Genomic DNA, 26907 nt, shown 5'->3' with positions numbered 1-26907 from the left:
TTGAGCCCAGGAGTTTAAGACCATTCTGGGCAACGTGATGAAACCCCGTCTCTACTAAAAATATACAAATTAGCCAGGGGTGGTGGTGCACACCTGTTTTCCCAGGTAGTTGGGAGGCTGAGGTGGAAGGATCACCTGAGCCTGGGAAGTCGAGCCTGCAATGAGCCATGATTGTGCCATTGCACTCCAGCCTAGGCGACAGGAGTGAGACCCTGTCTCAACAACAACAAAAATAAAAAAAATAAAAAAGAGGCCGGGCACAGGGGCTCACACCTGTAATCCCAGAACACTTTGGGAGGCCCAGGTGGGTGGATCACTTGGGGACAGGAGTTTAAGACCGGCCTGGCCACCATAGCGAAACTCTGCCTCTACTTAAAATACAAAAAATTAGCCAGGCATGGTGGTGCATGCCTGTAATCCCAGCTACTCAGGAGGCTGAGGCACGAGAATCGCTTGCACCCAGGAGTTGGAAGTTGCAGTGGGCTGAGACTGCGTCACTGCACTCCAATCTGAGCAACAGAATGAGACCCTGACTCAAAAAAGAAAAAAAAAAAAAAAAAAGAAGGAACCTGGACAAGTGGGAATACTATTCAATTCTTTACTTAACCCCCTAAACACCACTAAAGATCTGACCATTATCCTAAAGGCAGAAAAGTCACGCCTGATTATCTGCATATAGATTTTCTCTTTCTTTCCCTTATCTTAGCTCAGTTCTTTAACTCATATAAGAATTACTCTATAGAGTTACATACACAAAACTGTACTTGGCAGGTAATTTAAGGGTCTTTAAGGGCAATTTTAACCAAATACAGTTTTTGTCTGTGCACTGACTTTAGACCCTAAAACCCAAGTAACAAACAACTCTTGCTACTCTTGTTCACTCTTCTCCCTCTCTCAGGACAGCCAGTGAAGGCATACAGTACCTACTGGACTTCAGAAGCATTACTGACATACTTCATTTGTTATGCAGGCAAAAAGTGGAACCACTGGAAAAAAAAGCAGAATTCTTGAAATATTCTAAACCTGCATAAACCTAAGTACCATGTACTTTATGTTCCTGAATGTCAGGACTAAGCCTTATTCATCTTTGAATTCTCTGAAGTATTAAGCAGAATGCTTACCATAGAAGAGGCCCTCAAAAGTATTTATGGAATAGAATACGAATGCTAAATCCACTGCCCAAAAAACAATGTGAATAGATCTTTGGTCATTTTACACATGCAAGTATATTCAAATTAACTTCCTTCATAGCTCCATATTATACCAGTGCAATGTATAATGTTGTTATTGAACTGTGAAGTAAGTGGAAATAAGGTTTTCTCTGCCAGACCACCACTACAAACATTCCTGGATCAGAGGCCTAGTGGCTAGTATTGTTTGCTAGGGAGGCTTTCCCAGTGGATAAGAGTTCATTAGCCCCAGAGAGAGCTCACAAAATACTTCACAAAAGTCTTAATTATCTCTCTAGAAGGGAACCTACCAGAGAGTAGGGTAGAACCCTATTATGGCACAGTAAATACTTGCAGTTAGTTACACAATGCTTTAAGTTTACAAAACATTTTCATATGTATTATTCATTAGTATTATAATTCATTTTACAGATAAGGAAAATAAAGGCCCAGAGAAGATAAATGACTTATCACATAAAAATTAGTAAAGCCAAGGTTTACTTAGGTTTTTTGACACTGAGATTCAGATTTTTTTGTTTCTTTGTTTTGAGACAGGGTCTCACTCTGTCGCACAGGCTGGAGTGCAGTGGCACTATCATGGCTCACTGAGACCTTGAACTCCTGGGCTCAGGCGATCTTCCCACTTCAGCTTCCTGAGTAGTTGGGACTATGAGCGTGCACCACTGCACCCAGCTAAATATTTTTATTTTTTATAGAGCCAGGGTCTTGCTTTGTTGCCTAGGCTGGTTTCAAACTCCTGATCTCAAGTGATCCTCCCATCTCAGCCTCTCAAAGTGCTGGGATTACAGGTGTTAGCCACTGTGCCTGGCCAGATTCAGACACTTTTAAACTCAAACCACATCCTCTGAAATATCTAACACTTAAAAAGTCTGATACTACCATCCTTACCTCCAAGATGGTGTTGGGTTTTTTTTTTTTTTTTGGTTGGTTGGTTTAAAAAAGTTTTTTTTAGAGACAGAGTCTTGCTGCCTTCCAGAGTGCAGTGGCACAATCATAACTCACTGCAGCCTCGACCTCCTGGGCTCAAACGATCTTCCTGCCTCAGCCTCCTGAGTAGCTAGGGCTATAGGTGCATGCCACCACACTCAGCTAATTTTTAAAAACTTTATTGTAGAAGGCTGGGTGTGGTGGCTCACATCTGTAATCCCAGAACTTTGGGTGGCCGAGGTGGGCGGATCACCTGAGGTCAGGAGTTTGAGACCAGCCTGACCAACATGGAGAAACCCTGACTCTACTAAAAATACAAAATTAGCCAGGCGTGGTGGCACATGCCTGTAATCCCAGCTACTTGGGAGGCTGAGGCAGGAGGACCGCTTGAACCTGGAAGGCAGAGGTTGCAGTGAGCCGAGATCATGCCATTGCACTCCAGCCCGGACAACAAGAGTGAAACTCCATCTCAAAAAAAGAAGATTTTTTTTTGTAAAGATGAGGTGTCACTACATTGCTCAGGCTAGTCTTAAACTCCTGGTCTCAAGTGATCCTCCCACCTTGGCATCCCCAATTGCTGGGATTACAGGCATAAGCCATCATAACAGGCCGATGGTGTTAGTTTTATCTACCAGCTATCAGTGTTACAACAGTTCTCTGCTCTAGGATTTTTGTAGAAAATCTTTTATGAAGGATTAGAATCTTTAGGGTCTAGACAACTTCTTAAACATAGAAAACTCTAATGAAAATATGGGCTGGGCATGGTGGCTCACGCCTGTAATCCCAGCACTTTGGGAGGCCAAGGCGGGCAGATCACAAGGTCAAGAGATGGTGAAACCCCGTCTCTACTAAAAATACAAAAATTAGCTGGGCATGGTGGTGCACGCTTGTAGTCCCAGCTACTCAGGAGGCTGAGGCAGGAGAATCGCTTGAACCTGGGAGGCGGAGGTTGCAGTAAGCAGAGATCGAGCCACTGCCCTCCAGCCTGGGCAACAGAGCGAGACTCCGTCTCAAAAAAAAAAAAAAAAGAAAAGAAAATATGACCACATTAGTCTTAAAGAATATTATTTTTCAGTTCAAATTTAAAGACAAACCAATTGTTATAGGCTGAATTTTGTCCACCAAAAATTCATATGTTGAAGTCTTAATCCCTAGTACTTTAGAATGTGACTGTATTTGGAGAAGGGATGCTTAAGAGGTTATTAAATTAAAATGAGTTCCTAATCCAATATGACTGGTATTCTTAGAAGAGGAAATTTGGATATAGCACAAAGGAAAAAATCATGTGAAGATACAGGGAGAAGATGGCCATCTGCAAGCCAAGGAGAGAGGCCTCAGAAATCAACCCTGCCAACACCTTAATCTTTGACTTCTAACATCTAGAACTGTGAGAAAATACATTTCTGTTGTTTAAGCCACTCAGTCTGTGACTTTTGTAATGGCAGCCCTAATAAACTCATATGCCAACAAAAACTCTAAGTCTTACCCACCATTTCGCATCTTATAAAGTTGCACGTTTTTCTGAATATATTCTGCAAACTGTACAGTGTCTCCAGCCTCTCCAACACACAGGAGTAATATCTTTTCACTCATCTTAAACATCTTGTCATGATCTGCTCAAAGAAAAAAACTGTGTTAGAAACTGCCTTAACAGAAATTGACCATCATTATTTATGTAACCATAAACAGGTTTATTAATTACTACAGTTGGCTTTCCATATCCATGGATTCTGAATCCACAATTCAACAAACTATGGATCAAAATTATTCAGAAAAAAAAAATGGATGCTTGCATCTATCCTGAACATGTACTGCCTTTTTTTCTGGTCATTATTCCCTAAACAATATGGTATAACAACTATTTACATAGCACTTATGTCATATTAAGTATTATAAATAATCTAGAGATGATTTGAAGTACACAGGAGTATCTGCATAGGTAATATGCAAATACTAGACCATGTATATAACGGACTTTAAGCATCTATAGATTTGGGTATCTGCAGGGGTTCTGGAACCATCCCTACAGATACCAAGGGACGACTGTATATTGAATAATTTCACTAATCATTGCTTTTAGAAGATTTTAATAGGTAATGGTATCAATTTATCTCTTTCACTCTTCATGTGAAACCATCAGCATATTGTGTAATGCCAATTTCAGTTGGAGAATATACATGAAAGCTACCAATTGAAAATACAATTTAAAGCATTTAAAGGCATTTGAAATGCAAGGAACAGAACAATAGAAGAAACTGAAGGACTCCAGCCAATGGCGATTACCTTTAGGCTCATGATAACAAAGCCTTAAAATGTTTCCACAAATGTTAGTTATTATTTTTATACACATACAAAAGCATATATGAAAATAACTGGTGCTACAATTAAAATTAAGCAACCATCTCAAGAAAGAATAGAAAATCAACTGAGAATATTAATCACTTTAAAAAGTAAACAAATTCCATTTCCAAAGAAAAAGAGAAAATTAAAATGATTGCCAAAGCAAAAATTCTAGTGAATATTTTGACAGTAAGCTATTTAAAATACCTCACAAAAATCTTAATACTCTAATCTTATCTAGCTGAACCAGACTCATTCAGATCAGACAGATAAATAAATATTCAGGTTACAGTTATTGCCTAAGGAAGAAAACTCCACATTCAGTCTGCAGCTTCAGAAAAGGACTAAATCTTCCTATCTCACTCTCACTTTCACTTTTCATTTTTCAAATAGTGCTGAATAATCTTCCCTGGGAGACATGTTTCCTGTTTGAAAGCTTCTGAAATGTCAAAATCCTTTAATAGGATTTAAAGAACAAAATGCTACTGTCAAATACTTTACAAGTGTTTCAGAGTTGTAGATACCAGTAATATGGCTTCTTAGACTTGGAGGGAAAAAACACACAAAATCCACCTGTAGATAGTATCAAATTGCCTCAAAACTCCTAAACAAACACACTTTTATTTGTTATACAGGCTAGATTTAAAGATTGTTAGTTTGCAAACTTGTTAATAAAAGAAAAACATTCACTTATGTATGCAAAGAAAAAGAAGCAGAAGGGTATATTCTTTTTTTTTTTTGAGACGGAGTCTCGCTCTGTCGCCCAGGCTGGAGTGCAGTGGCACAATCTCGGCTCACTGCAAGCTCCGCCTCCTGGGTTCACGCCATTCTCCTGCCTCAGCCTCTCCGAATAGCTGGGACTACAGGCGCCCGCCACCACGCCCGGCTAATTTTTTTGTATTTTTAGTAGAGACGGGGTTTCACCGTGGTCTCGATCTGTCGACCTCATGATCCGCCCGCCTCGGCCTCCCAAAGTGCTGGGATTACAAGCGTGAGCCACCGCGCCCGGCCCAGAAGGGTATATTCTAAGTGCTTGCCAGTGGTAAGAGTATGGGCAGTTTTCGTTTCCTTCTTTTTGCTTGTTGGTATTTCCTAAAACTTCTATACTTAACATGCCTCACTTTTATAAGAAAACATTATTCAATAAGTTCGCATTATTTTCATAATAAGAAAAAAGCTATTTATTTGAAGGGGGAGCTTGTCTACAAAGAACTTATGTCACACTTAGAAGAAAGGCTAAAATTCTAGGCAGTAACCTGTTGAACTTTAAAATTAGCTTAATACAAGGCCAAAAATGTTTTCTAAACACTGAATATGTCCAATGAGTAGCAGAGGGCAACATATTTAATAAAAACATAAGAGATAGATACTTAGAGACCCCTGAGTTGTACGGGAAACTGCCTGTGTAGCTCTGGGGAATTTCTGATTCTTGACAAGGAACTTACAAGATCCACATACATGAAACAAATGGCCAACAAAATAAACAACATTAGCATGTTATACTGTGGAAAACCAACTGGACTAGAATCCAAGAGACCTTGGTTATGATGTGAACTTGGCACTCTGAACTTCGGCAAATTACTTGTCCTCTCTAAGCCCCAGTTTCCAGATGTGTGAAATGTTATTTCCAAATGTGTGAAATGTTAATAATATGACTTACCCCTGTCTAACTCACAAGTGAGAAAAACTAATGAATTCTATACATGTCCAATATTATGATACTCAGTGTTAGATAATGTAGTTCGGATTATACAGGCTATAGGAATTCAGAAAAGAGAGAATTCTGTGTGGGCTGGAGTACTCCGAGTAACTTAAAAACAATGCTACATAGGCCAAGAGAAAACAGACATGAAATGCAGCATATAAACAAACCAAAAGTTGTACCATTTAATAAGGTGTCAATCCTCAGCAAATGTCTACTCTATAGTATCAAAATGTTTTTACAAAGTGACATACTGGACAATTGATTGGAAGTTGTATTATCATTTTATACTTGGAGAAAGGAGTCCCAAAAGGTTACTATTTTTTCAGAATTCTTGCCTACTCTAAACAAGCTCCATCGTGAAATCAATGATTAGAAAAAAGTCATCATACGGCTGGGCGCGGTGGCTCACGCCTGTAATCCCAGCACTTTGGGAGGCTGAGGCAGGTGGATCACCTGAAGTCAGGAGATTGAGACCAGCCTGGCCAAGCTGGTGAAACCCCGTTTCTACTAAAAATACAAAAATTAGCTGGGTGTGGTGGTGGGTGCCTCTAATCCCAGCTACTCGGAAGGCAGAGGCAGGAGAATCGCTTGAACCCAGGAGGTGGAGGTTGCAGTGAGCAGAGATCGCGCCATTGCACTCCAGCCTGGGTGACAGAGCGAGACTCTGTCTCAAAAATAAATAAACAAAATAAATTAAAAAGTCATCATACAATACTAAAATTTCTATTATAAATTGTTTTATACCAGAAAAGACTATAGGGAAAATTGGAATGTGCAGAGTGCAATTATTTCCAATTATTTTTCAAGAACTAACTCAAATTCATCTTTCTCCCATACCATAGTTATCTTTCTTTTATTACTCTTAGGATTTGCTCTTGAACTCATTAATTTAAAAACCAACCTACTACTAACTAGTAATACTTCTTTTATTATATGAAATCATCTTGCAGCATTTATTTCCTTGTTTTCTTAATGTCTTGGACTCTTCTATGGGTTATAAGTAATATACTGCATCCCCTATAATGACTAAAAGTACTGTGTATATAAGTAGGCTTAAAGCACATTCTACTTTTCAATGTGATTTCACATACATTATTGGGATGAAACAAAAGACCTGTAAAGGTAATGATTATTGTTCGACCTAGACATGACTTAATGCTAAAATCACTTGCTTGTCAAAGACCTTAGTATTCAAAATAACGGACAAATTTACTCTCAAAACAAATTCACTCCTTTGGAAGGACTGGCTTACAAACAAAACTTCTACAAACTAATCATAGAATTTCATAAAGTATAAGGTGCTATGTTAAGTGATTTACATTAATTCATTAACGTTTTGAGATAGGTGCTATTACATTACCACCTTACAGATGTTAGCTCTAGGGCACGGAGTTAGAGAAATTTGCTTAAGGTCACAAGTGGCAGAACCTGAGTTCAACCTATGCAGTGAGTCCAGATATTTTGCCTCTAACTACTCTACTCTACTCTACTCTACGTCTCTCTATAGTAAATTACTCAATACATAATTTTAAGAAGATTTTGGTTGTTTTTCTGCAGAATCTAAGTTTGTTTTCCTTAACTGATCAAAGACGTGCTACTGTTGAAAAAAGTATTAAGCTTTGGTTCAGATGACTTAATGTTCATTTGACTAATATGTTTGGGCACCTACATACACTTAGTACTATTAAGTACCTGCCTAGTGCTAAGGATTTGCACATAACTCATTTACTCAATCCTCCCGACAAGTTTGTGAGTTTGGTATTGCTAATCTTAAAGATGAGGAAATCTGGGCACTGCGAAATAACTTATACAAACTCATAAGGCAAATAAATGACAGGGCTCCAATCTCTTAACTCCATTAACTACTTAAATATAAGGAAAACCTGGCAGTCATTGCTCTGGAAAACCGGAAATGAAGAATCGGGAGCCACGGGGCGATACGGGCAGCGGAAGGAAAATGCCAAGCTTCTGGTCCCACAGTCTCACTCTCCCCAGGATCCCACCTTACGCGGCCAACAAACCAACCTCATTACTAGCGACACCAGGAAACTTATCAGAGATTCGGGGATCTAGACAGCCAGGTTCTGGGCAGGAGCTTAAACATTTATAAACTGATTCCCTTTAGGCAACTCTCACCAAGCAAGAAGCATTTAGCGAAGGCCAGAGCAGAGCACTGACCCAGGAGCCCTGGAGGAGCAAATGCCAAGGTCCCAGACCTGTCTGCCTGTTTCGCCTGTAATCCCAGCACTTTGGGAGGCCGAGACGTGCGGATCTCCTGAGGTCCGGAGTTCAAGACCAGCCTGACCAATATGGAGAAACCCACATCTCTACTAATAATACAAAAATTAGCCAGGCGTGGTGGCGCATGTCTGTAGTCCCAGCTACTCGGGAGGCTGAGGCACGAGAATCGCTTGAACCCGGGAGACAGGTTGTGCTGAGCCGAGATCGCGCCATTGCACTCCGGCCTGGGCAACAAGAGCGAAACCCCATCTCGAAAAAAAAAAAAACATAAATAAAATAAGTATGGGCAGGGCAGGCCGGCTTCTATCTCTCAGATCCTCCCTGGTACTTATTCAACCCCCGACAAACTCCTTCTGGCCGCTCCTACACCCCAGGCCTGGCCGGGCCTCCCCTGCTTCCTCTCACCGTCCTTCATCTGGACAATATTGCTGGCGGCCACCCGGTCGGAGGCGACAAGAACATAGTCGGGGCCTTGGATACCGATGAGGTACTCCATGGTGGCGGAAGGCCAGGGGCTGCAGGTCCGACACAGCGCGAGACTCGCACGCTTCCAGGTCTCACCGGTGAGACAGCACCTCAGAGCGAAGACTGGCGCGACGCCTGCAGCGCGACTTCCACGGCGCTCTCGGATGACGTACAACTGTCGCGAGAGATTGCAAAAGCGGGCGCGGCGCCGGGTGCCTTACGCTCAGCACTTGTCTCTGGGATCGTACCGGTCTCCTCCGGGGCCGGCTGTGCAGGTGACTTACCTTATGTGACGCCCAGTTTCTCTGTCTACACACTGGGATTTTAAAAGTCGCTTTAGGATAAAATCACGCAGTGTATGTAAGGTGCCGAGCAAGTGTGGGTGTCAAAAAGGAGTAGGTCGCCAGGCAGCTGTTTCCCTATGTTGCTCGGTAAAATCTCCACAGAAACCCCTTTCCTGCAAGCCAGATTGGAGAAAAATTAACTTGAGGGGAGCCTTACTTCCATCCTTCACAAAAATAGTATATGGTTGGATTAAAGATATAAGCATGGCCGGGCGCAGTGGCTCACGCCTGTAATCCCAGCACTTCGGGAGGCCAAGGCGGGCGGATCACCTGAGCTCGGGAGTTCGAGACCAGCCTGACCAACATGGAGAAACCCCGACTCTACTAAAAATACAAAATCAGTGGGGCGTGGTGGCGCACGCCTGTAATCCCAGCTACTCTGGAGGCTGAGACAGAGAATCGCTTTATCCCGGGAGGCGGAGGTTGCGGTGAGCCGAGATCGCGCCATTGCACTCCAGCCTGGGCAACAAAAGCGAAACTCCGTCTCAAAAAAAAAAAAAAAGAGATATAAACATGGAAGAAAAAGTAGAAAAATATTTCTGTAATTTGTGGAAGAGATGTGTTTCTAAGCTTGACAGGGAACCCAGAAGCAATATGAGAAAAAACTTGACAGATTTGACTACATAAAATTACAAGTCTCTGTGTGGTGAAAGTCATTATCATGCTCAACAGTAAATGTACACTGGGGATGTTTCAATTGTAGAAATAGTTACTATTTTGGGCCTTATAGACAGACAGAAAAAAGGAAAAAGTTAATATCTATAACTTAAAAGATATTCCTACAAACCAATGGGAGGGGGGCAGGGTGAGACAATATCGTTTTTTTAAAGACCCGGCGGGGTGCGGGGGCTCACGCCTGTAGTCCTAGCACTTTGGGAGGCCGAGGCGGGCGGATCAAGAGGTCAGGAGTTCGAGAACAGCCTGGCCAATATGGTGAAACCCCGTCCCTACTAAAAATACAAAAAATTAGCTGGGCGTGGTGGCAGGTGCCTGTACTACTCGGGAGGCTGAAGCAGAATTGCTTGAACCTAGGAGGCGGAGATTGCAGTGAGCCGAGATAGCGCCACTGCACTCCAGCCTGTGCAACAGAGAGACTCCCATCTCAAAAAAATAAATAAATAAAATAAAAAAAGACCAAAGACTAAGAAAAACAATTCACAAAAGAAGCAACACGTGCCGGGCGCGGTGGCTCACGCTTGTAATCCCAGCACTTTGGGAGGCCGAGGCGGGTGGATCACAAGGTCAGGAGATCGAGACCACGGTGAAACCCCGTCTCTACTAAAAAATACAAAAAATTAGCCGGGCGTGGTGGCGGGCGCCTGTAGTCCCAGCTACTCGGAGAGGCTGAGGCAGGAGAATGGCGTGAACCCGGCAGGCGGAGCTTGCAGTGAGCCGAGATTGCGCCACTGCACTCCACCCCGGGCGACAGAGCGAGACTCCGTCTCAAAAAAAAAAAAAAAAAAAAAAAAAGAAGCAGCACGAATGGCCAATAAACATGAGAAGATCCTCAACCTTGATGGTAATTAGGAAAATGGGAAATAAGAAACAATGAGAAAGTATAAATTGGGGGTAAGGTTCTAAGTTGTACAACCTTTTTATAGAGAACAATTTTAATATCTGTTGAAATTAAATATGCATAACCTTTTGAATATGTCCAAAAGAAATGTTTGTACACACAGTCCAAATATTTGTGTACAGAGATACTCAGTGTTGCCAGGCGCAGTGGCTCACGCCAGTAATCCTAGCACTTTGGGAGGCCAAGACGGGCGGATCACGAGTTCAGGAGTTCGAGACCAGCCTGGCCAACATGGTGAAACCCCGTCTCTACTAAAAATACCAAAATTAGCTGGGTGTGGTGGTGCAGCACCTGTAATCCCAGCTACTGGGGAGGCTGAGGCAAGAGAGTCACTTGAACCCAGGAGGCAGAGGTTGCAGTGAGCCAAGATCACACCATTACACTCCAGCCTGGGCAACAGAGCAATACTCTGTCTCACAAAAAAAAAAAAAAAAAAAAAAAGATATTTAGTGTTGCAGCACTACAACACAAAAGAGGACCAACTTATGTGTCTAAAAGTGGAGACATTGTTGGGCCAGGTGTGGTGGCTCATGCCTGTAATCCCATCACTTTGGGAGGCCAAGGTAGGTGGATCACGTTAGGTGAGGAGTTTGAGACCAGCCTGACCAACATGGTGAAACCTGGTCTCTACTAAGTACAAAAAATTAGCCAGGCGAGGTGGCAGGCGCCTGTAATCCCAGCCACTCGAGAGGCTGAGGCAGGAGAATCGCCTGAACCTGGGAGGCGGAGGTTATAGTGAGCTGAGATCATGCCACTGCACTCCAGCCTGGGCAACAAGGGCAAAACTCTGCTTCAAAAAAAAAAAAAAATGTAGTACAGTCACAGTGGAATATTGTGCACCCATAAAAAGAATGAGATGAATCTAAATATACCTATATATTCCATGGCCCAAGATACATTAAATGAAAGTAAAAATGTTTTTTTATATGTAGCCTGATGCCATTTTGTTTAACGATGAATATTTGAATATGAATGGAAATACCTGTAAATACCTACTTACAGGTATTCTAGTGTCAAATTATATGCAGTTATTACCCTGGTGAGTGTAATTTGAAGGGAGAACTTTCACTTTTTATTTTATACATATGAGTATTGTTTGAATGTTTTTCAGTGCTCATGCATTATTTGTATTTTTTCTAATAGAAAAAAAAACCCAGCCATCCCTTTATATCTTGAAGCAATTCTGAAAAAAAGGTGAAATATTTCTTGATTGGGTTTCTGACATCCACAACTGAGTCTTCATACTAGCTTATTGAGAAATGAGAAAAGATTTGCAGTTGTATCTTCAAACACAACTATGCAATTCATTTGCCTCTGCAGAAATTGTAATACTTACTTTATTCTGAATGTTTCTTCCAGCTCCCTGCTCATAAAGGAACACAGAGCCTGAGGAGTTTGAGGCAGCCTATCAATCATGGGATGGATGCCGGGGGCAAGTGAGGTCATTAAGTCAACCATCCACTATGAACACAGCTGCATCCATCATTCTAGAAAGATTCTTTTCTTAAATACCACTTGGAGGAGGTAGGTCTCTCTCTCTCTCTCTCTGTCTCTCGTTCTCATTGTGTGTGTTTTTTTTTAATTGCAAAAAGTACATAGTAATACTATATATACACACATACACAAACTATAGAAGAAATAAAGAGTTAAATACCTTTCCTTCCACCAAAGGTAACCACCTACTGTATGTCTGTATCCTTCCAGACTTTTCTTTTGTACATACCAATATTCATTCATTCACAAACGCTGCAGATTTCTGAATTGGAAGATCCACAGTATTTTTATTATTATTTTTAAGGACTATCTTTTAAGCTGATTCATCCTTCTTTCTTTCCAGGCTTTTTTATTTTTATTTTTATTTTTTTTTGAGACAAAATCCTGGGTTCAAGTGATCCTCCTGCCTCAGCCTCCCAAGTAGCTGCACTACAGTCACATGACACCACACCCAGCTCTCCCTAGGACTTTTCGAAATCTCCTTTAGCTAAGTAGCACTAGAGCTGCCCTCATTTCTTGTTAGTATAGAAGAAAGTAGGTTTTCAAGACCTACCTTGTGCTGTGTCACTCTCCTCCAACTAAAGTCTTAGAATAACTGAGTCTTAGAATTAGAAGTCTGTGGAGGTTCACAGAAGTAGCATGATGTAGCCAAAATATTTACAGATAGTAAATTTTTTTTTTTTTTTTTTTTTTTTGGAGATGGAGTCTCGCTCCGTCACCCAGGCTGGAGTGCAGTGGCGCAATCTCGGCTCACTGCAAGCTCCGCCTCCCGGGTTCACGCCATTCTCCTGCCTCAGCCTCTCCTAGTAGCTGGGACTACAGGCGCCCGCCACCACGCCCGGCTAATTTTTTGTATTTTTAGTAGAGACGGGGTTTCACCGTGGTCTCGATCTCCTGACCTCGTGATCCGCCCGCCTCGGCCTCCCAAAGTGCTGGGATTGCAAGCGTGAGCCACCGCGCCCGGCCGATAGTAAATATTTTTGACTTTGCAGGTCTTACTTTCTCTGTAACAACTACTAACAACTAACAACTGCCATTATAGTGGGAAAGCAGCCATAGACAATACATAAACAAGAGAGCATGGCTGTGTTCCAATAAAACTTTGCTTAAAATACAGGTAGGGGAAGGGGGAAGGTGGGCTTGGCTCACGGACCATAGTCTGCCTCCCTGATATAGTGGAAGGCCTGTAAGTCAGCACCTAAGTGTGGTCCCAGCTTTACCTTTTTCAGCCTTGTTGCAAAATTTGTTTAGCCTCCCTGAGCCTCAATTTTCTTATTTATAAAAGAGGCATTCAGAAGAGAGGTTTGCTTTGTGTTTCCCTTGAGATGGGACAAAGATGCAGGTCTGTTTGGTTCCATGAGTATAAGGAACCATATGCTGCGAGAGTTTGGCAGAACCTTGATGCAGAATGACTGCAGTGTTGGGGAACATGGCCATAATGTGGAAGCTACCAACCTTGCCAAGACTCCCAAGCCCAAGCTTGAGATAAAAGCATCAGTGTAGCTCACCCTCAAAAGACCCTGTGAGGTTAGACAATAGGATTGGGACAAGTGTAGACTGGAGATCAGAGGCACATCCCTAAACATTCAGGACAGTTACTGTACTGCATACTGTTGATGCCCTGCCCATACTCCCTTTACCTACCTGGGCACCCATTTCCCAGCTGTTATAAATGTTGGTTGATAACAACTCACAACTACCCTTTTCTTCAGAGAATTTCCCTCAGCCAAATAGGAGTCCCCCTTGCATAGGAGGCTGTTTGCCGATACCCACTCCTTGCCAGTGATTGACTGATTGTCTGACACAGGGATAAAAAATCAGTTCCCTGAATTTAAGTGGGATACAGTTTGTTCTCCCAAGTCTCCCTGTGGGATCAGTCTAAAGCTGGTCTCCAGCCAAGACCAAGTTCTTGCTTAGCTTTTTCACCCTACCCTATCTTGCTTCTTAACTCTGCTTCTCCTGAGAATACGTCCCCAATTAATTACTTGAACTAGCACCCTCATTTTGGTTCACTTCTAGGGAACTCAAACTAAAAAACATTTGGCACCACAAGTCATCCTAGAAAGCAGTCTCCAAGGGATTCTGGGGTGAGCTCACTCACCAGCTAGAGGATGACGAGGACACCAACGCTGGCAGTAGAAAGAATATTGATAGTTCCCGACCTCCTGTAACAGTACTACAGCAGGTGAAAGCTCAGACTTTCACCTGTGTTTAACTGGGATGGGTTACGGTGAAAAGGGATGTAGTAGCTGGAAAACTCTTGGACACTTGAGAAATATGAGAAAAACAGTAATTGTCTGGACCAAAGAATTGGGTGGCTATTGCTGAGTGCCATTGATTCATTAAAGAAAGAAAGTGAAAGCTGGACACAGTGGCTCACAACTGTAATACCACCACTTGGGGAGGCCAAGGCAGAAGGATTGGTTGGGGCCAGGAGTTCAAGACCAGCCTGGAACATAGCAAGATCACACCTCTAAAAAAAAAAAAAAAAAAAAAAAAAAAAATTAACCTGGTGTGGTGTATGCCTAGCTACTACTGCTTGAAGGGAGGCTGAGGCAGGAGGTTTGAGGTTACGGTGAGCTAGGATTGTGCTACTGTACTTTAGCCTTGGCAACAGAGCAAGACTCTGTTTAGAATGAAGGGGGAGCAGGGAAAGAGGGAGGGGGAGAGAGAGATATATATTTGTATGTCTTTAAGAGAATTGTTTAAAGCAAAAATAACGTATTGTAGGTCGGGCATGGTGGCTCACACCTGTAATCCCAGCACTTTGGGAGGCTGAGGTGGGCAGATCACGAGGTCAGAAGATCGAGACCATCCTGGCTAATATGGTAAAACCCCGTCTCTACCATAAACACAAAAAGAAATTAGCCAGGCGAGGCCAGGCGCTGTGGCTCACGCCTGTAATCCCAGCACTTTGGGAGGCCAAGGCAGGTGGATCACAAGGTCAGGAGATCAAGACCATCCTGGCTAACATGGTGAAACCCCGTCTCTACTAAAAATAGAAAAAATTAGCAGGGCTTTGTGGCTGGCACCTGTAGTCCCAGCTACTCGGGAGGCTGAGGCAGGAGAATGGCGTGAACCCAGGAGGCGGAGCTTTCAGTGAGCCGAGATTGCGCCACTGCACTCCAGCCTGGGCAACAGAGCGAGACTCTGTCTCAAAACAAAACAAAACAAAATATATTGTAGGATTTATAATGTATTTCGAAGTAAAATGTAGAATAACAAAGCACAAAGGCCAGGAGGGGAGGAATTGGAATACAACTGCTATAAAGTTCTCATACAGTACGTAAAGTAGTATAACATTACTTGAAGGTAGTCAGTAAAAGATGTATGCAATAAACCCCAAACATACTAAAATAATACTACAAAGGGTTATAGCTAATGTGTTAACAGAAAACAAAATGGAATAATATACTCAATCCAAAAGATGACAAAAAAGGAAGAAAAGAAAAAGCATAAGAGACAAATAGAAAACAAATAGTGGCCGGGCTCAGTGGCTTATGCCTAGAATCCCAGCACTTTGGGAGGCCGAGGGGGGTGGATCACGAGGTCAGGAGATCAAGACCATCCTGGCTAACACGGTGAAACCCCGTCTCTACTAAAAATACAAAAAATTAGCTGGGCGTGGTGGCGGGTGCCTGTAGTCCCAGCTACTGGGGAGGCTGAGGCAGGAGAATGGCGTGAACCTGGGAGGCGGAGGTTGCAGTGAGCTGAGATCATGCCACTGCACTCCAGCCTGGGCAACAGAGCGAGACTCTGTCTCAAAAAAAAAAAAAATAGAAAACAAATAGCAAGATGGTAGATTTAAATCCAATGATATCAGTAATCACATAAATATAAATGGTCCAAACACCTCAATTGAATGGCAGAAATTTTCAGATAAAATGAAAAAGGAAGACCCAACTATATGCTGTCTACTAGATACCCAATTCTTGTACATAAATGTTCATAACAGTTTTATTTGTAATAGTAAAAAACTGGAAAAGACGGAGAAAGAGAGTCATGCCTATCAGAGGAATAACACATTGTGGTATCCAGACAATGGAATACTACTCAGCAATAAAAATGAATGAACTATTGCACACAGCAATATGGATAAGCCTCAATTATGCTGAGTGAAGAAAAGAGACAAAAATCACTGTATGATTTCATTTATATAAAATTCTAGAAGTGCAAACTAATCTGTAATGAAAGAAGATCTGTAGTTGCCAGGGGATGAAAGAGGAAGAGAGGGTTCAGATGAAGGGATGCAATACACATGAGGAACTTTTGGAGGGTGATGGATATGTTCATTATCTTGATTATGGTTATGGTTTCATAGGTGTATACATATGTCAAAATATTGTATGTGCATATTATTATATGTTAATTATATCTCAATAAAGCTATTTTGAAAATAATACTGTACTAGGGGATTAACAGAAATTGATGCCACCTTCAAATATGTGAAGAATTCAGTGGTGGTTGTCCCATCATAACTCAATTTAACTGACCAATCTGCCTCACGTAACGACTGGATGGATTTTTACAAATAATAGCCCCCCATGCTGGGCGCAGTGGCTCACGCCTGTAATCCCAGCACTTTGGGAGGCCAAGGCAGGCAGATCACCTGAGGTCAGGAGTTTGAGACCAGTCTGGCCAACATGGTGAAACCTTGTCTGTATTAAAAATACAAAAATTGGCTGAGTGTGGTGGTGCATGCCTGTAATCCCAGCTACTCGGGAGGCTGAGGCAGGAGAATCACTTGAACCCAGGAGACAGGGGTTGCAATCAGCTGAGATCAGGCCGCTGCACTCCAGCCTGGGTGACAGTGATACTCCATCTCAAATAATAATAATAGCCCCCCATTACATCTGCTGTGTTGGGTTTGGTATTACTAGAGCAGAATAATACAATCTTGGGTACATGGGTTTCAGCTATTGATCTGATAATACATTATTTCTGAGTCATTCGAGAAGGAGAATCAGAAATAGTTGGCATTCACATGGAATAAGCAGTATACATTTATGGTATTTCCTCTAGGCTATATTAATTCTCTTACAGTATAGTAGCCCATGCTCTTGTAGAATTCAATTCCTTGACCAAAAGCCAAATCAACTCAAATGACTGAAATGTGACCCTCTCTAGGCATAACAAATTGCTAAAAATCAGACAGTAAATATATGAACTGGGAGCTGATATGTTTAATGTCTTGATGCTACCCAAAGAAATTACTATTGGTAAAGGTAGAGACCTAGAGTAAATGAGATACTAGAAGCAAAAGGAAATGCTTTAGCAGATCCTCAGGTAACAGGCTGCTATATCTAAATTCCTTAAGCAAGAATCTGTTATAGAATAGAAAAACAAATTCATGAAGAGGCTCAGAGATTACATCATAGAGGCACAAAATCTAGTCTCTGATTTCGTATTGTACCTAGATTAACAGCCCAGGTAAAAGGGAACAATTTACATATAAGCTAAAAGAAAACACAACCTAGCTATCTAAGGTAGACTCAAGGAGTTGTTTAAACATGTTTTCTTAGGCCTGAAAAATCTTGCGCCATGTGTCCAGAGTGCCTTTCAGATTCTTCTTATATTTCCAGTCATTTTCTCACAGTTGCTTGATGTCTGTTTTCTAGAGTCATCTGCATCTACACAGCTGCTGCCCTGATAGATGATTCAGTATATGACTCAAAGACAAAAACAGGATAAAACCATGTTGATTGACACTTGAACTAAAAATTAGCCCTTTCCAAATGAACCTTCGTCTTCAAATAAAATCAACAATAATGGTAAATATCTAGATAATTTTTGTTGGTCTCTCCGAAAGCCTTGGCTGAGTGAAGACCAAAAGGGAAAATCGAGAAGTTAAACATTCCCACACTCTTATGAAAAGACTGACTGTTTTCTGAGGCCATGGTATCAAGTCAGAGTCTGTTTTAAACCCGTCTAATCAATAAATGAGAATTCCATGCCTTTAGTAACAAGTAATTACCAGAACTGGTTTTAAAACCTTTTAATTAATCAACAACACCCATCAGTGACCATACTTTTTTTTGCAAGCAAACCACTCAGTGACAACTCCTTGTTTCTAAAAGCCAGTCAGGATTTAACTAATTCCAGTGAACATACTTCTGAATGTCAACCAGTGAACTGTCTCACCTGAGTAACCACACTTCTAAAGATTATATCAACCCACTCATGCCTCTGAAAATCCACTAGTCCTTGAATTTCATGCTTTGCCCAAACTCTAAGATTAGCAATCTGCTCTTAGAGGAAGCTGTGCCTGACCAGCATATACTTATGTGAGCAATAAATTAGGCTTTGTATTTTTTGTTTCGGATATTGAGTGGTAGTCTCATCTATTGACATGTGGAAGACTACCAGCTTTGAGTGTGCCCAGAGCAAGAAAGGGCTGTGCAGCAGCGGCAGACTGCAATATAAATAGCCCTGCCACTTGGGCCATTTGACTCAGCTGATCACATGTTACTAGAAGTATCTTTGGTAGAGGAAAATGCCGAATGAAAGTTCTGTTAGTTTTTAATGGAAGAATTGTACCTCAAACTTCAAAGATATATCATCCTGTAGAAACTGAGTGTTTGACCATAGCACATTAAATGGCCACGTAGCTTCATCTTTCCATGTTGAGTTGGATTCTGATAAACCCACCAAGTTGTAAATGTCAAGTGGGCCCAGCTGTAATCCATCATAAAATGGAAGTGTATATCTTGGATCAAGCTCAAGCAAATCCAGAGGGCACAGGTAAAAGTGAATGAGCAATTTGGCAGGGGTAATTAACCCTAATCATCATGAGGAGATAGGACTGCTGCTGCATAATGAGGGCACAAGGGAATCTGTCTGGCACTCAGGTGATCCGCTGGAACATCTCTTGGTATTCTCATGCCCAGCTGAACTATAAATGGGCAATTTTAGCAACCATGGCCTGATAAGGATCTGGTGACCAGGATAACATGAGAATGAGAGTGTGGGTCAACTCATCAGGAAAGGCTAAATGGCAGAAAAGGGAGATGATGACTATCAGTTAGGGCTCAGGACCAAATGCAACAGCCTGGGCTATATTTCATTCCATAAACCCTCCTCTTGTAAGTTTTCTCAGAAATTGTGACCAACCAGGATGCAGGAGAAGCTATGCCTAGACAAAGTGAATTCAATGTGAGAAGCCAGTGAAGCTGCTAGGTGCAAGGTGTGGACTTTAGTGGATCTATCAGTGCACCACCCTTCAGCTATGTTGATTGACAGCAACTCACTGCTGCCCTCTCTTCTGGAAAATCGTCATTCACCTCATTGGGGAAGCTAACCCCACCTTGTCCAATAACAAATTGACACAGGGATAGAAAAGACAGGCTCTCTTGCCTCAGTGGGGAACTAATTCTATGGCCAACTTGTGCTCCAGATATTTCTTATAGAATCAGCTGAGATCACATTCTTGCCAACCTTTTACTCCCTGTCCCATCCTGCATCTCCCACACCCTTCCTCCAGAAATTACTCCCCTAGTAAATCACTTGAACAAGAATCTCTGTCTCAAACTCTGCTTCTAGGGAACCCAATCCAAGCCAGTGTTCTTTGTTCAGAATTGTTGTATAATCAATTCTAGGGAGAGGGACAGCGCTCAAAAATATTTCTGAAATTTAATTTCCTGTTAACCAGCACGAGTGAGGGCTTAAATGATATTTACACAATGTAGAAAAATGTGCCACTTCTTACACATGAGTGTGTGTAAAGTTCACACCCATTACTAAGGTATATTTTCTTGTCATATGGTTTATACCCCGTCCCTTCCAGTAAATACATTTATTTTCAACAAGGTACATCTTTCCATTGCTAGGTGTAAGTCAGCACTTTTAAAGCAGTCCATGGCTTGACAGGAAGCAGTCTCATGCTAGCAAGACATCATTTGCCAGAATTATGGTTAATTAAATGACCATTCCCTTCCTCCTCAAGCTTCCATTTCTCCTGCCTCATTTCTTCAGCCAGTGATAGCCAGGTCACTTGACATCTTCTGACTGGACCCTCAGCGACTTTAGCTTTACTCTTTGGTCCTACCTTTGCTTCAGAAGCTGGTCTTGATGTTGAACCACTGATACTCATTAGTTGTGCTTGGCTTCACTTCTCAGTGCTGCCCTTGCCTCCTCTTTTGCATCTGACATACGCTAGCTGCCCCTCTGGAACAGGCCCTATCTCTCAAGGTTTTGGCCTTATTAGGCCCATTTTGCATAAAAACACTGTCTTGCATGCTAAAGTGAGGTGCTCCGTTCTACAAAGTCTTCGTGGTACCTCTGAGGTTGTTTGTACACCCGGATTGGGTAATATGATAAGTTCATTTTTTTATCATCCATATTCTATGGATGATTAGACACCTAAAGTCATATGCAGCATTTTAAAATCCTCTTTATAGGCATTTTTCTGCATGAATTACCAACCTCCTCCTTTCCTACAAAGCGCCTTTATCACATCTTTGTCCTTCATGTTATCTACTTTTACTTTAGTCTGGACGGTCATCTTTCCTCATCACATTTCTATTTAGAACCTTCTGCGTTGGCTCAGAAGTCTTTCTTCCAAACACATATATCTCGATGGTCCATAGAATGCTCTGTGCTCACCAGTGATGTTTGTCATGTTCCAGAAAACTCAGTTCCTCCAACTTGGATAAATAATGCAACATGATAGTTAAAAGCTTGTATCTGGAAATAAAAGAAGCCTGAATTTGAGTCCTGACTCTACCACTTACTAGCTGGGAAGCCTTCACCAAGATGATCAACTTTTTTTTTTGAGACAGGGTCTTGCTCTGTCACCCAGGCTGGAGTGTAGTGGTGCAATCAGGGCTCACTACAGGTCCGACCTCAGTTTCCCAAGTTGGAACCACAGGTGTGTGCCACTACACATGGCTAATTTTTGTATTCTTTGTAGAGACAGGGTCTCACTCTGTTGCTCCAGCTGGTCTGGAACTCCTGGGCTCAAGCCATCCTCCTGCCTCAGCCTCCCAAATTGCTGGGATTACAGGTGTGAGCCACCAAACCTGGCCAGTCAACATTTTTGAGTCTCAGTTTCATTTGATATAAAATGGGAGATGATCATTTTAGTTCTTACCTTACAGAGTGTTGTAAGGATGAAATGAGATAAATCAAAGTGCTAAGCCTAGTTCCTATAGGTATACAGTAGGTATTCAATAAATGTTATTATTAGTATTATTCACCACCTTCAAAGATATTCAAGCCCCAGAGCCATCCAGTAGTTATTTAAAGAGCCAAGCAATGCCAGGTAAGAACTGTCTATGAGAGCCATGTATCAGTGTGGGAGCAATAAATTAGGCTTTTCAGAAGGAAGTCCATCACTGAAGAAGTTGGGCCAGAGGGAGGTCAGGCCAGATGGAAGGAAGAGTAGCAAACCAACATCTGGAAAGGGGAAAGCAGCCCATCAAAGCCTCAACTAGAAAGGCAGGGCAAAGGAGACGGCCAGGGATGGGTGAGGGTGTTTTGGGAGCAGCTGGGGAAAGAGTAAAGTACAAATGAGTAAACTATGGAGATTTGGAATAAATACCCTGAAAGGCAATATCCTTTGTAGCCCAGAGTACCTCAAGGTGATAGAAGCAGAGTCTTAGAGGAATAGAGTCAGAACAGATACTAGCCTTCTTTAGGCTGGGTGTGGTGGCTCACGCCTGTAATCCCAGCACTTTGGGAGGCCAAGGCGGATGGATCACGAGGTCAGGAGTTCAAGACCAGCCTGGCCAAGATGGTGAAACCCCATCTCTACTAAAAATACAAAAAATTAGCCGGGCATGGTAGCACGCGCCTGTAATCCCAGCTACTCTGGAGGCTGAGGCCGAGAATTGCTTAAACCTGGAGGGGCAGAGGTTGCAATGGGCTGAGATCGCGCCACTGCACTCCAGCCTGGGCAACAGAGCGAGACTCTGTCTCTAAATAAATAAATAAATAAATAACCTTCCTTAATTTCAAATTATTTCTCCTGCTTCCTTGGTACCGACCCAGGAAAAAGAAGTTTGGGATTAAGTTTGAAAGCTTTGGAATGGAGCCAATTTTAAGATAGAAGTTAAACTGAAAATCAAGGGCCTAGAGATTGGATAAACTTTGTGGCTAGGTCTTGCACTGCATGCTAGGCTTTAGCTTCTCCACGTGAAAGTAAGACCTCTCCCTAGAATATCTCATCTTTGCCTCCCCTCATCCCTGGAGCGCGTGGTTGGCCTAAAACGCAAGCCTCAGGGTTACCTGATGTCTTCAGCAGCAGGCTCCAGTATCCCAGGGGATTTCAGACAAATGGCACCTTCCTACTCCTTGCATTATACCCAGGGATCAGGGCAGTCACATCTGCTGATGACCAAAAACACAACACTTGTAGGCCTCACAGGAGCTAATGCAGACCCAGTAGAACTGAAGTGGTCCATGATCAGAGACTGGTTGTGTGGTCTGAAACTACCTGCACCAAGCACCTCACTGGCAAACAACTGTTATTTGCCATCTATAATTGTTTCAACCACTTTCCCAGAGGCAGGGAAATAGACCTGACTTTTAGAGAATTCCAGTCACATAGGAAACCTATAATCATTCAATATAGTAATTCTGGAATCCTTCAGGAAAAGTCATAGAGAACATAAGAGGATTCTGCACAAACATCAGAAGTATTATTTGTGCCATCTGACTTCTGGTACCCAAAGAGATTATACAGAATGAGAAAGCCTAAGATGCCTCCTCCCAGGGTATGGTACTATGAAGGCACTCAGAACCATGTTAACCCCTGCCTTACCTGTTCCCTTCTATTCTCACCTCAGACCCAACTTCCGTGGAGCCCACCCCATACACTCAGGCTTTCATCCAATGAAAGTTGATGAGTCCTCTTGTTCAGGGTCCTTTAATTTGGTGACTCCTGCTCCATAGCATCCCAGTTCTCCATATCCCACGCTTAATATATCTAGGGCTTTGAACCTCAGAGACAGGAGTAAGATGCAAATGTGCACTGGCCCCAGCCACCCAGAGCTGATGTTTGGATTGCTGAGACTCAGAGCAGAAAGCTCAGCCTGAGTCTGGTCCTCCTTGCTGCTCATCTTCTAGGAGCATTTGCCTCCCTGATGCTTCTCTTGCCATGAGGAAGTGTGACAAGCCAGTTTGCTGCTGGCACCTGCCACACTGCAGCAGAAACACCAACACTAATGGCAGATATAATCACAGTGACAAAGATGGTTTGGTCTACATGCAGAAGGCACTTGTCATCTCCCCAGGAGCCTCCTGGCCTAGGGCTCGACTCTGATGAGGTACCTGGCCCCTGGCTCACAGCCCACACTGTCCCAGTCACACACCAGACTCATCTGAATGGTTGACATTATCATTACTGTCATCACAATTTTTGATAACTATTCATTTATTCATGCAAAGCACATTTACTGAGGACAAAACACGTGGTAGGTACTGTGCAAGATTCTAAAGGAGCTACAAAGATTAATAGCTTGAAGATATAGTCCAGAGGGAGAGAGAGATCAACACATCATTCCAATACAGGATTACACAGAGTATTGCAGATGGGTAGATTCCCAGTGGCTAGAAAAAAGATACGACATAGTGAGAGCTCAGTATATGTGTTCTGATGAATATTGAATGAATGAGCATCTGAATGAATAAATGAATGAATATACAAAGGGATATGGAATCTGAGAGTGGAGAAGACAGTAACTTTGCTGGAAATGAATCAAAGAAGGCTTCCAGGGGAGGTGATACTTAAGCTGAACTCTGAGAGCTGAAAAGGCAGCAAGCACAGTGTCCTCGTTAAAAGCGTAAAGTCTGGATCTACACTACCTGGGTTTGAATACCACCTTTGTGTGGTTTGGGGCATGTGTGGTTACTGAATTTCTTTGTGAATGCCTTAATTCTCCCATCTGTATAATGAGTTAACAATAGTAGCTCCTTTATGGAGTGGTTGTAAAGATCATATGAGTTATGTGTTAAGTGCTTTGTACACAGTTAAAAATTCTATACATGTCTGATAAATAAATACGACTGGTTAGGAGCTCCTCAGGCTACCAGGGTAGAAAGTTAAGGGTATGAAGAGCACTCCAAACAATGTATGGGTATTGAGGTTTCCAACAGGATGACACCCTCAGGGAATGATGAGAAGGCAGCAGGGGTCGGGGGCTTGACACAGCATCCCAAGTATCAGAGTAAGTGATGTAGTGAGTCATTACTTCTTTAAACAAGCTTTTTATTTTGGGATAAGTTTAGGTTTATAAAAAACTGCAAAGGAGTCCTGACAGTTCCAATATCACACCCAGTTTCCCCTAATGGTAATATCTTTTTTTTTTTTTTTTTTTTTGAGACGGAGTCTCGCTCTGTCGCCCAGGCTGGAGTGCAGTGGCGCAATCTCGGCTCACTGCAAGCTCCGCCTCCCGGGTTCACGCCATTCTCCTGCCTCAGCCTCTCCAAGTAGCTGGGACTACAGGCGCCCGCCACCACGCCCAGCTAATTTTCTTGTATTTTTAGTAGAGACGGGGTTTCACCGTGGTCTCGATCTCCTGACCTCGTGATCCACCCGCCTCGGCCTCCCAAAGTGCTGGGATTACAAGCGTGAGCCACCGCGCCCGGCCCCCCCCAATGGTAATATCTTAAGGGGACCCATTGTTTTTAAAGCAAGAGCATTACATAGGCATGTATTTTAAAAAGTTCATTGTAGCAGTTGTGAAGAAGAAGAATTCAAAGGAGAGAGACTTGGCCCCAGCAGACCCATGAAGAGGCTGTTAGCACCATCCCAGTGAGCAATGATGCAGTCAGGAAATGAGGTGAAAAGGCAGGCATGGATGTGAGAAAACTTCTGAATCAGAGCAGCTGCCAATGGATGCTCTGGAATAGAAAGAACCCAGAGTACGGTCAGGAGATACAGGCCCTGAGCAGAGCAACCCTCTGTTTGGAGGCATTTGCCAAACAGCTAGCCATGAGACCTGGCATCCCTCACCAGGAATCTCTCTGAAGACCTCAGAAATCTGGCAGGTCTGGGGAGTTCAGATGGCTGTGCAGGGCCTAGGGTAGGATGGGCACTGACCAGAGCTCCTTTCCAGTAGCTTGGGCCCAAGTTCCATGCATTGCCCTAGTGCCAGAGGTAGCTGATGGGGTTCCCTTCAGTCACTCTTAGTAACTGGCTAGATATGCTCAGCTTCCTGGCCCTCATCTGGGGAAATGGGCCTACCCAAGAACAGAGGAATCGGTTCAGATTCATCCCTGACCTTAGAGTGTTATTCATTTGTATTGAGAGGGAGTATGATGTGATGGTTAAGTATGGGTGATGGCATCGAGCAGACTAGGTTCGAATCCCAGCTCTGCCACTTAACAACTGTGTAACCTTGGGCAGGTTACTTAACTTTTCTGTCCTCCAATTTTCTAATATGTAAAAAGAGATATGATAATAGTATCTGCCCCAAAAGGATGATGTAATTATTAAATGAGTTAATTAATATGTGAAGTGCATGTATAACATTTCCTAGGAGATATCAGGTATGATGTTATGTATGTGTTTCAATCATTTGATTAATGTGCTTAAATTAAATGTGTTTAGGGTTAGCCCAGTTGAAAGCAAGCTTCAAATAAGCAGAGACTGTATTGCTCCCATTGTATGTTCAGTACATAGTATGGTACCCGGAACATAGTAATTACTATCAAGTATTATTATTGAATACTTTTTTAAATGAATAAATGAGTGGCAGTCTAACCCCAGGGTAGATGCAGTGTGCAGACACTAATTCAGCAGCACTTTGGAAGACCTGTTCCATGGCCAAACAGCTTCTAATTCATTGTTTGTAATTGTCCACTTAACATGTCAATATTAATACTAGATGGTTTTTTAAAAAAGTTAAAGGAGCAGTTTCACGCTTTGGGTCTGTTCTAGCTAGAGTCTGGCTATTAGACTCTAACAGAGCAGAAATGCATGCAAACCAGCTTTATAAAAGGTTGTTTATAGTGGACCAACACAGGGACAAAGAAATACAGTTGATATGCTCTGGAACTAGAAAGTCATCATGGAGCAACTCCCCACATTGCTCTCTCAGGGCCTCCTGAGTTCTTGCCTCTGCATTTATCTGCATGTCTGCTCCAGTCTCCTCTCAGTAAACTGGCTTCCTCTGTTTTCACATGCACTACTATGGCTGCCCCCAAATGGTTATTTCCTCTTTACCACAGTGCACATGAAGTTAGAAAGAATCTGATTGGCCCAACTTGGGCAAATGTTTCCTACTCCTGTATAATCATTTATGACTGGAAATAGGATTGAGGAAGAAAGAAAGCGCTGCCTTTTGGCAGAGAATATGTATGGGAAGAATGTGAAGAGCATCTCTAGAACGTGATCCTCTTTTCTGAAATTAAATAAAACTGATGAGTACTGTCAAAATATATGTGAACATGGGGCTGGGCATGGTAGTTAATGCCTATAATCCTTGCACTTTGGGAGGCCAAGGCAGGAGAATCACTTGAGGCCAGGAGTTTGAGACCAGCCTGGGCAACATGGCAGGACTCTGCCTGTATGAAAAATTTAAAAAAATTGTTGAGGTTCACATCTGTAATCCCAACACTTTGGGAGGCTAATGCCGGCAGATCACTTGAGCCCAGGAGTTTGTGCTCAGCCTGGGCAACATAGCA

General features: G+C 42.5%; 1 protein-coding gene and 1 long non-coding RNA gene across 7 annotated transcripts in view; one reads left to right on the top strand and one right to left on the bottom strand.

Moving 5' to 3' along the window:
• Window positions 1-9035, bottom strand: part of PSMB2 (proteasome 20S subunit beta 2) — a 66764-nt gene extending 57729 nt beyond the window's left edge. The window contains exons 1-2 of one of the 4 annotated variants that reach the window (XM_055254712.2): window positions 8809-9035; window positions 3608-3730 (exon numbers count right to left, since the gene is read on the bottom strand). In XM_055254712.2, coding sequence (XP_055110687.1) covers window positions 3608-3730; window positions 8809-8899 — 214 coding nt within the window. In that variant the 5' untranslated portion in view covers window positions 8900-9035. The remainder of the gene's footprint in view (window positions 1-3607; window positions 3731-8808) is intronic. The other 3 variants (XM_063627931.1, XM_063627932.1, XM_055254713.2) reach the window with 3 other exon arrangements.
• A 42-nt stretch (window positions 9036-9077) lies between these two features.
• The window catches only part of LOC129468903 (uncharacterized), a 90218-nt gene continuing 72388 nt past the window's right edge, over window positions 9078-26907 (top strand). For all 3 annotated transcript variants that reach the window (XR_010117722.1, XR_008652860.2, XR_008652859.2), the window contains exons 1-2: window positions 9078-9143; window positions 12148-12312. This is a non-coding gene — a long non-coding RNA (uncharacterized lncRNA). The remainder of the gene's footprint in view (window positions 9144-12147; window positions 12313-26907) is intronic.

The sequence above is a fragment of the Symphalangus syndactylus genome, chromosome 12, assembly GCF_028878055.3.
Source record: "Symphalangus syndactylus isolate Jambi chromosome 12, NHGRI_mSymSyn1-v2.1_pri, whole genome shotgun sequence".
NCBI classification, from domain to species: domain Eukaryota; kingdom Metazoa; phylum Chordata; class Mammalia; order Primates; family Hylobatidae; genus Symphalangus; species Symphalangus syndactylus.
The sequence above is the reverse complement of the archived record's forward strand: the minus strand, read 5'-3'. Positions and strand labels throughout refer to the sequence as shown.